The 11,222-nt window shown below is 34.3% G+C and overlaps 1 protein-coding gene across 2 annotated transcripts in view; it reads right to left on the bottom strand.

Moving 5' to 3' along the window:
- The window catches only part of LOC106870379 (uncharacterized), a 26,159-nt gene that overhangs the window by 4,076 nt on the left and 10,861 nt on the right, over positions 1-11,222 (bottom strand). Inside the window, exons 4-8 of one of the 2 annotated variants that reach the window (XM_014916418.2) lie at positions 8,983-9,094; positions 5,851-6,014; positions 4,480-4,617; positions 4,096-4,164; positions 1,838-1,981 (exon numbers count right to left, since the gene is read on the bottom strand). In XM_014916418.2, the coding sequence (XP_014771904.2) occupies positions 1,838-1,981; positions 4,096-4,164; positions 4,480-4,617; positions 5,851-6,014; positions 8,983-9,094 (627 nt within the window). The remainder of the gene's footprint in view (positions 1-1,837; positions 1,982-4,095; positions 4,165-4,479; positions 4,618-5,850; positions 6,015-8,982; positions 9,095-11,222) is intronic. The other variant, XM_052978565.1, reaches the window with a different exon arrangement.

The following is an 11,222-nucleotide window of genomic DNA, read 5'->3' as shown; positions in this document are numbered from 1 at the left end:
ATGGGCCGGGGGCTTTCCCGGTCTTCATACTCTTAATTGCTTTATCTACCCTGGTACTATCAACTCGGATAGCTGGTCCCTCTATTGGGTCGACATAAGGCAGGCTCTCTTTCTCCCATTCATTCTCTTTATTAAGCAATCTATCGTAGTGGCATCTCCAGACCTCTTTCTTTGCATCCTCATTTAATGCAAGCGTACCATCATCCATGCGAACACATTTCTCTCCTACAACATCACTATTCTCTCTCCTACACTGTCTTGCAACACGAAATACCTCGAGTTGCAACACGAAATACCTCGAGTTGCAACACGAAATACCTCGAGTTGCAACACGAAATTCCACTATTTCATTGTTTTACTTGTATGGTACACGTGTCCTTATGTACATTAAATTCAAATGATAGATAATCCAGTAATTTGCACAATTCTTCTATATTAAAATTTTGTTGTATATTCATTGAATATTAGCTAATAACTTATTTTCTATGCTGGTGTTTATACAAAACTTAATTCTATATTTCATTGTATTTACCTGTAATTAGATTCACTTTGAGACAAAAACTATGAAATTGATTTGCTTAAGGACCTTTTGTTAAACTGTGTTCCAAAAATCACTATGCTGATTAATAAGAGTTATGAAACGAGTCTAAATTCATGATTATTTTAGAATTTTACTGAAAGACATAAAACGTGTACTTTGGTTAGCAACAAAGTAAAGAAAAGGTTAAACAAAATACCAGACCTGTATAACATGTTCAACATACCGAGATTTTAAAACTTAATCAGCAAAGAAATGCAGCAGATGACAAAAAAAAAATCTTCAAATTAACTCTGAACACTATCCTTTCATAATTATACAATAACATTCTTGGCTATTGCTAACCATTCTTATATGAATCAGTATAAAACAATCAGAGCTGGAATGTGTCTATAGCCAGTAACCATTAAATGGTATATCAGACATATCAGCCATTGTCTAATTCAGCAAGATAATTTTTGGTAAGATGACCCCCCCCCCCCTATTCAATCACTTGACCTACAAGTAATAATCAGATTCCTACAAATGACATTTTACTATCTTACAAGATGGACACATTAAATAATGTAGTCCTAGATGCACAAAGATATGCAATGGTCACAGTTGTATTCCCTGTAGGCCTGCTCAATTAGATCTATGAGCAGAACCACTTACCTGAAAGGGGATAAGGTCTTGTCTGTTTTCTTGCTTACTAAGACGTTGGTCTTTGCCAAGTTAATCTTATGATTCCAGGTTTTGCTTCCACACCTGAAATTTCTTTTCTAGCCCTGATATAGAATCTGCTATGAGGGCAAGATCATCAGCATATAGTAGCTCCCAGAAACTGCCAGATTTGAATTCCTGTTATGGCCTGGAGGACAATGATGAACAGGAGGGGACTGAGAACTGAGCCTTGATGAACACCTGCCTGTACACTAAATTCTTCCTTGTACTCATAGTTAACTCTCACCTTACTGACCTGTACAGTTTTCAATGAAATTGTTTGGTTTTAATTTAATTCACTTTGAACAAGAAGTTTATATCATAGAACCAGGGGTGATGTTAGACCAAGAACTGAATAGCTGTCTTATTAGAATACATTCAATGACAATCACTGGATGTTCAACATTCCAGAAAACATGTAATGACCTCAGTATGTGAATGTTAAAATTATGCTATGAAAAGATACATATCCAGATTTAGGAGGATTTTTCTTTTTATAAAATTTTCTTGTTTAAGAGTTGTAATTCTTGGATAACAGACTGCCTAAGAGTAACAGCATTAGCCTGCCTTAACTGAAGATACCTACAATCTGCTTACCTGAAGGCTAGTTTGCCCAGTCGATTTGGCAAAATTAAAGAAAGACTGAAGACTATCAGGTGGATTTGGTTTGGGCTGTGTGTTACCAGGCTGCAAAATCTCTGCTGGAGGAGACCACCAAATACTGTGGCTGTTTGGTGATACCTTAGAATACAAAATATTTAAATTCAAGTTTCTCTACCAAAATTCTTAAAAAATACAGTATTAATTTTTCCCTATGGAAATAAATTTAATTCTTTCAATACCACATTTTACATTAATTTTTAACAGATTGCATCTTTTGGTATGAGTAGATTTAAAACTTTTTCTAAAGTGCTCACTACAGCACTTTATATATTTCAAAATACCTTTTAATGATAGTCAAAATTTGGTTCTATCATCCAGTGAAAACAAGATTATGTAATATATGAAAATTAAGATAATTAGAAAACTAGATTATGTAATATATGAAAATTAAGATAATTAGAAAGCTGACACTTATCTTCTTAGAACTTAAATTTAACTTGACAAACCACTTGAACTACTGTACCATACCTACTTATAACAGTGGACTGTGTCACTCCACAGTAACTAATCACAAGAAATTTTAGCTTTAATAGTTAACAGACAATGAAGGGCAGCACACATGATCTTTTTCAGGACTTCCAAGTGAAGTAAGGAAAGTTATCCTCAAACCAGTGGCCTGAACTGAATGCTTGCAAATAAATGGACAGTCACTCTGAATAAGATTAGTTTCATTCATAGCTTGCCAGTTTCTATTGACTAAAATCCAATAAAGTGGCTATGGTAGCAGACACTTGCCCAGGATTCTATGCAGTGTGACTGAACCCAGAAATGCATAGTTGCAAAGTGAACTCAAGCACACAACCATGCTTGTGCTAGTGATGTGGCTGAGAATACAAGATGCACTTGAGAAAATGTTATTCCAGTTATATTCTCTGTATACATTACTCATTGATGCTCAATTTACATTTATATATCTAACTTAATATAAAAAAAGACAATTCTGACCTGTTACTTCATTAAAATTAAATTTATAACCGATTTCTACATACACAAAAGATTGAGTTACACAAATTAGAGCAAGAATAAAATTCAGTCAGTTAAGTTTTCGACTTACAAAGTATATGAAATATACTTTAGCTTTTCACACTAGACATAGAACCTTAAGTTTTATTGGAGAGGAATTCAAAACATTATGCTTTTCGTGCCTTTCATAAAAGGAAGTAGATCACTTGCACTTTGAAATTGATCGTAAGTTCATTGATCTTACCACCACATTTTACATCAACAATGTTCATTTCTACATTAGAAGTTAAGATTTACAATTCAGGGAGGAGAAATAAGAAGGTATGATATTCATATTTTTTCTATAAGCAGAGTTGAAAAACAAAATGGCGGAGTTCCAACTAGAAATAAAAATCTTATGAATTCAGTTTCTTCTTCACAAGCCTACCACTGAGCACAAGCACTGTAAACATTTCATTATTACAAGGCGTGTAAAAAAAATAAATTTTAATTTATCCAGAGAAATGTTTTCTGTAAGATGTAAAATCTCAACTTACCATCACCAGACAATGTGGTTGATCAAATGGCACACTATTTACATGTTAAAAAGGAAGGGGCAATCCCTAAGAAAATATATACATTTGTCTCTAGAGATTTTCTTGTTTGTGTTTCACAAAAATGTTCCTGCCTTCATTGCTGTAGCAGCAGGAGTAGGATGTTGTTAAAGGGTTCTAATAATGATTAGGTGAGAAGCTATTCCCAACCAAGATTTTATAAGCAACTCCAGATACCTTTTGCCAAAATATTAACACTTAATATAAGCCATAAGAGATGAGCAGATGGTAACTTGTTGTCATGACTCTTATGAGAATCATCACAGTAAATGAAGATATTTCAGCTGAAGAGTTACAACTACCTAACTAATAAATATAGTACCAATAATGAGCAAACATTGGCACAGACCACAAACTTCAGAAACAGGGTTTGCCAATGCAATCAATTCCAGTATTTGACTGGTGGTTAATTTATTAACTCCATAAGGATGAAATGCAACAACAAATTTGGCAGTTCATGAACTTCATTTGTAGAAGAATGTGATTTAAGTTTTTTTGTTCAGTCCTCTACAAATTCCACAGTCCACTGCCTTTGATACTACTAATAATAATAAGAGTAAAATAAGAGTAATAATAAGAGTAAAATAAGAGTAATAAGAGTAATAATAAGAGTAATAATAATAATAATAATCTTACCAAGTGCTCAGTATCCAAAAGTCCAGGAGGAGATGATGGACCAAACAAATGATTAAGATTAATAGGTTTCTAAATTAAAAAAAATTAAATATTACTATGTAAGATAACATGTAAACAGTTCATAAGAGGAATTTTTTTGACTTATTCAATGAAACAATTATAGATACTATTATAAATCATAGATTCTATTATTTACAGATTTCAGCTTCTCAAATTCAGAGTCATAATCAGAACCATCAGTTTTGGGGAAACCTAGGATCTTTATCCAATGATCCTTTGTTTCAAGACATTATCTTTCCAAAGCGACTGACCCTAAAAACGTTCCCTACTTAGAATACTACTTTGGACTTTTACATATATTATAAAGGTCACTGTCTTGCTTACTTTTGGTACATCTTTAGCATAACTTGAATTGGAGACTGATGTATTGGCATTAAATCTCTTATCAGACAAATCAAGCCTCTCATCCTCCTCCTCATCATCATCAACCACAAGATTGTAAATACTTTCTTCCAGAAACTCCTGAAATAGAAAATAAAAAAGCCTTGGTTTAGACAGAGTTTTCTTTTTTGATGCTGACAGTAATGAATCTCACCATTTTTTAATATTGATTTTTAAGATTGTGAGAAGGGATACACATTTTTTGGAGAAAGATATAACTGATTAAATCAACCTAAGTATTTAGCTGTTCGTTTTATTGACCCTGAAAGGATGAAAAGCAATGTTGACCTCAGGTGGGATTAAACTGAGAACATAAAGGATCATAACTAAATATCTCATGGTATTTTGAAAATAGGGCATTCCTATTGCTCAATACATAGAAAGAACAATCAAACGTAAGCTCTAACATTTCAGTCGAAACCATAACAGATCAGTCAACTGATTTAAGTTCTATACTGAAAAGTAAAGCAGAACATTAACAATTTAAAGAGATAATAGCTATACACAGACACACCCTACCCAATACAATGATTCTTATACTGAATAAGCCATTGCACAAATTAAATATTGTTATCAGAATGAAAAATTGACAAGAGAAAAACTTTGTTCAACATATAAGTTTATATAACAATTTAATTATATATGAGATTAATACAAAATAAGTCATATGCACTATATTGTCAGGTAATGTAACCACTTATGATAATTTCCAGATTTCTATAGATGCCTTTAGAATCTGCATGTATAATTCTAATGGCACTAAAGTGGAATACTTAACTAGGTTTAAAAAATCATTATTCTTCTGTTGTCAAACATGCAGGTTCTGGAAATTTTCACTGCAAAATTATTATTAGGGAAATCATTAATCTTATATATCCTTAACGAATGCCCACATTTCCATACAAGAATGGATTTGATAGGAATTAATTTAATAATTATTTAATTTAATCAGAGGCTCTTCATATTACCAACCCTAACATGTTTTTCAATTAAAGATTATTTTTATGTATACAATCATGAATCTAAAAACATAAAACTACACATTTTCACAATATACAGTAAGTCTGCAAAGAAACAATAAATGTTGAACTAAAGACTGGATTGTTAATGAAATGAAATGCTTTATTTTAACACCATATAAGAGATAATAATGTCACTGCTAAAATAGATGTGTGACATTGCAGAATCAAGACAATATTCCTTTGTTGGACAAACTCAGTATCCTTAGTACAGTTTGGCTATGATTAAAGAAGATTATGCATAAGTAAACAAAGTCAAATATAAAGAGAAATAGCTTCACATGAAAATAAATACCTCCTGTATTCGGAAGACATCCTCGAAATTCTCATCTAGGAATGCTTTGGGGGTGATCTCCTGAGACAACTTAGATGATTTTTCAAGACCTTGATTTTCAATTGGTCTGCTATTAAGCGGAAAACCTGCCTGTAATGGATTATGGTCTTCCTGCCATTCATATGCTGGTAAATGAAAAACAATATTTATTAAAGTTTTATTTTTAATCTACCTAGCAATAAAACAAGACATAAGAGTTCATATCAATATCTTAATTTCTTTTTCTATCCAATCAATATATGTGTGTGTGTGTGTGTGTGTGTGTGTGTGTGTATATGTACGTATGTAAATATATGTAAGTATGTATATATGTATGTATACAAGAATTTTATCAAGAAGCTAGCATGAAAAAAAGTCTAGTGTTTGGCATTATTCTGTAGTAATGCCCTTATATAAATATAAATAAATAAATATATTCTTGGGAATAAAAAATGATAGTTTATTTTTCCCTTAGGAGTTTTTTCACGCTAGCTTCTTGATAAAATTCTTGTAAAAGATTTTATCTTATTGAATTAATTAAATATATATCCAGAATATATTCAGTGCTGAATTTTATTCCGTTTTAAACATGTGTACCGAGAGCAATTAAAAAAATTCCTGCTTTTTACATAGATGTATAAGGATAAACATTATTCTGTTTGCTATGTCGGATACATAAGGTGTTTGTTTTGGTAAGTTGAGGATTTTGTTTATTTTTATATATTTGTACCATACTATACTGATGATCGAAAGTTAGATAATATTCTAATAATCGTGAAATTGTTCGATATATAGTGGAGTTTGTTTTTAAAAGGTTCGTTTTTTTTAAGAGTTGCTTTTCCTCGCATTTGGTAAAAATTTGTTTATTATGGAAGTCTAGTGTGTGGCATTATTCTGTAGTAATGCCCTTATATAAATATATATATATAAATGCATGTGCATTTTTTCAATATGCACAAATAACATGGAAAAAACATATGCAGTTATCACATTTGGTTAAAATGGCTTATTGATGTACTTTGTTTCTCTTTTTTTTTCCCCTGATGAGAAGACAGCATTGTTTTACATCATTTTATTCCCTCTGGAATAACACCAATGTTTTCTTCGAAACATGTTGGAAGTATAAAGATTTGAATAACACCTTTATTTAACATTTCTTTATTTTTATATATATATATATATATATATATATATATATATATATATACATACATAGATACAAACACACACACACATATATGTAGACATGTACATGTATGTGTATATATATGCACATTTTATTATTATATGATCAAACGTCATGCATCCATTTCCAAGTAAGTTTTATCCTAATTCTGATGTGCACTCTACAACCTATCTCCCTCTCTTGTTCTTCTTCCTTTCTATTTTTCTCTCCCCTTCACTGTTCCCCCTCTCTCTCTCACTCTTCCTCCTTGACTCTCATTGCTCACACGAAACCAATGGCTATCTATCTTTCTTCCACTTCCTTCACAAAGACGTGCTTTTGCTTGTCTCTTCTCAAAGCTCATTTTTCCAGCATTCACCACTTCACCTCGTTATGGCTTAACAGCCCTCACTGTTTGTTTTAACTGTTTTCTTCTTACTGTCCTGTTTTTTTTAACACTTTAACCCTCTGCAAAAAATCTCAAATTTTATTTAATTTGCTCTGCGGGAAGCATTGTTTTAACAAAGTCTCGTCTTGTCCCTACCTTCAAAATGCAGAGTAGATAAAACGGGACAACTGATGAAGGGAAGGTTCTTCATATTGCCTATCTCGTTTCTGTAGTTGTTTCTTTCGTTGTTCGAAAAAATGTTCGTTTTTCATGCTTTTGTTTTTTATGTTTTCGTTTCTCCTTTTGTTCACATTTTTTTGATATCTTGTACCCATATATGTATGTGTGTATATATGCATATATTATTTTATTATCATCATCATCATCATCGTTTAACGTCCGCTTTCCATGCTAGCATGGGTTGAACGATTTGACTGAGTACTGGTGAAACCAGATGGCTACACCAGGCTCCAATCTGATTTGGCAGAGTTTCTACAGCTGGATGCCCTTCCTAACGCCAACCACTCTGAGAGTGTAGTGGGTGCTTAGGGCCTCATGGAGGAAAAGTGACAGAGTTCCTTTCGAGTGCTGGGCCTTACAGAAGCAAAGTGACTGAGTTCATTTCGTGAGTTGGGTCTCATGGAGGCAAAGTGGCGAAGTTCTTTTCATGCATTGGGCCTCACAGAAGCAACGACCAAGACCTTTGGCCTTACGTTGTGCTTGAGAAGAAGACTCATCAAGCCAAGCAAAATCGCAGTTGTAGCAGATACTCGTGTCATGCAAATTGTCACCCTTGCCGGTGGCACGTAAAAGCACCTATTACTCTCGGAGTTGGCATTAGGAAGGGCATGCAGCAGTAAAAAACCATGCCAAATAAGACTGGAGTTTGGTGCAGCCTCCCAGCGTGCCAGCCCGGTCAAACTGTCCAACCCATGCCAGCATGGACAACAGCCGTTAAATGATGTGTGTATATATTATATATATGTGTACATATATGTGTGTGTGTGTGTATATATATATGTGTGTGTGTGTGTATATAAATATATATGTGTGTGTGTGTGTGTGTGTGTGTGTGTGTGTGTGTGTGTGTGTGTGTGTGTGTGTGTATGTATATATATATATATATATGTGTGTGTGTATATATATATTTTATAAGGTTATATATTGAAACAAATTTTTTTTTTTATTAAATGAAATATTTCACTCTAAGATTGCTATGTACCATGCATAGAAAACCCAGTACCAAGTTGGTCCCAACTGAATAACCTATTAAAAGCTGTCCAAGTTGTGACCACCTATTTCTTTTCCTCAAGAATGTTTAATTAAAACTACATTATACCGTCTTCATATCTTAAAACAGCAGGATATGATTTGGCTGCTGTCTCAAGATATTCAAGCAACAATTTTAGGTTCCTCTTTGGCTCACTTCACTCAGTGTTATAAGAACTTAAAATCTAATAATAAATCAGGCAAAATTTGTAGGAAAAAGCATAAAGGTAAAATATATTGAGATAACATAGGTTTGAGTGTGTCAACAACGAAATAAATTTTTTAAAATTACCATCATCAGAAAGTCCAAAAGTTTCATCATTTCGGAGATCATTGTCTTCTTCATCTTCTGGGGCTTCAATTAGTTCATTGTCATATTCTCCAAGTTTCCCTGCTCCAAGAGCCTGCAGCAAAAAAAAAAAATTTTTAAATAAAAATTAAAAAAAAAAAAAAAATACCATTTAGACTATTAAACTTATTTTCAGATATCCAAGACTGAAATTAATATTATTTTCTGCTTCATGCTCACATGTTCTACATTTCTTCAACAAGGGGAAAGGCTAATCATTATTTTACAGCATAAATTGTACAGATTGCCACAGTACTAATCAGTTTTTGTTCAAAGTTATGCCCTCCTAAGTCAGTCAAAGGATCATATCTTGTTCATACGTCCCAATTTTGGTATGATTTCTATGGCGGGATGCCTTTCCTAGTACCAACCAGTCAGTGCATTTTTATTATGGTACCAACATCAGAGAGGCTTTCATGTCTTGAACAAAACTAAAGGACCTTCATTTGGAGGTAGCATGACCAAAAGTGTGGCCAATAGAAGAGAGCAATGACAGTGGAGCTAGAGTAAAAGTAGAGATATTGTGGGGAAACAGTGTGAAAGTGGAGTGATGTAAGAGTGAAAGTATTGAGAGCAAGTAATACAAGATGCAACACTGGCAGCTACATGTTTGCTGGTCTGATAAATTCAAATAGTAATAGGGTTGAGTGATGGCAAGAGAATGATGAGCAAAGGAACAATGGTTTCATATACAAAAGAATTTTCCTCCTACAGGTTCAAAACTAATATTTAGATTAAGTTGAATTATGTTGTACAGTTACTCATCTATGAGGCAATGGTTTCAATAAATCTGAAATATTGACCCTCTATAGAGCAGAGGAGTTGAATATAAAGGATAAAGAAACACCAGAAACTTCTCAAAGTAACATCACTTGCAGAAAAAGATTCAAACTATCAATAAGATACAATGTAAAAGTGAAATAAGTAGATACTTCATGAGAAAAAGAAGCAAGACTAAAAGATTAGGCTAAAATATATACTGCAATTTCAGACAAATAGTAGACACACTGGTACTGTGTCACCTTCAACAAAACAACAGTTATGGGATAAGGAACCAGCATTTCATTAGACATGTCATAAACTTAGCTATTTTTAGACAAAACACAAACCCTTTCAGGTAGATGGCCCTGCTCGATCTGGAGAAAAGGCATAGGTAGAAACTCTATAAGATGTTCCCAGTGTAAGCTATGGACACATAAGAGGTGCAGCAATATCAAAGGAAGGTTAACTAGGAAGTTAGTTTTTGTATGTGGCAGATGTTCAGGAGGAATAAACACTGTAAATGTGCAGAAAACAACTTCTGCCACATTCCAAGGAGAAAAACTAGACGTAGTTGATGGTTTCCGCTGTCTAGGTGACCAAGATAGTAGTGGAGGAAAGTGTGCTGAAAGTGTAGCTACTAAAATAAGAATGGCTCAGGCAAAGTTCAGAGAACTCTTACCTCTGCTGGTGACAAAAGCCCTCTCACTCAGAGTAAAAGGCAGACTGTATGACGCATGTGTACGAACAACCATGCTACATGGTAGTGAAACATGGGCCGTGACTGCTGAGGACATGCGTAAGCTCGCAAGGAATGAAGCCAGTATTCTCCGATGGATGAGTAATGTCAGTGTGCATATTCAACAGAGTGTAAGTACCTTGAGAGAGAAGTTGAACCTAAGAAGCATGAGTTGTGGTGTACAAGAGAGACGATTGCGCTGGTATGGTCGTGTGGCAAGAATGGATGAGGATGGCTGTGTGAAAAAGTGCCACACCCTAGCAGTTGAGGGAACCTGTGGAAGAGGTAGACCCAGAAAGACCTGGGATGAGGTGGTTAAGCACGACCTACGAACATTAGGCCTCACCGAGGCGTGACTTGTGACCGAGATCTTTGGAAATATACTGTGCGTGAGAAGACCCGGCAAGCCAAGTGAGACCATAATCCGCGGCCTCTACCAGCCCACTTATGCGTACCTTTCCTTCATTGGACACTAAACTCGGCTTGCAAAGACCAGTTGAGGCAAGTGAAATCGAAATTGAACTAAATTCAACGACTGGCACCCGTGCCAACGTCTCCTTCATTGAACACTAAACTCGGCTTGGGAAGACCTGTTGGGGCAAGTGAAAGCGAAATCGTGATGGCACCTGTACCAGTGGAGCGCTAAGAGCACTGTCCGAGTGTGATCATTGCCAGAGCAGCTGTC

This window comes from Octopus bimaculoides, chromosome 2 (assembly GCF_001194135.2).
Source record: "Octopus bimaculoides isolate UCB-OBI-ISO-001 chromosome 2, ASM119413v2, whole genome shotgun sequence".
Taxonomy (NCBI): Eukaryota; Metazoa; Mollusca; class Cephalopoda; order Octopoda; family Octopodidae; genus Octopus; species Octopus bimaculoides.
This window is presented reverse-complemented; position numbering and strand designations above follow the sequence as displayed.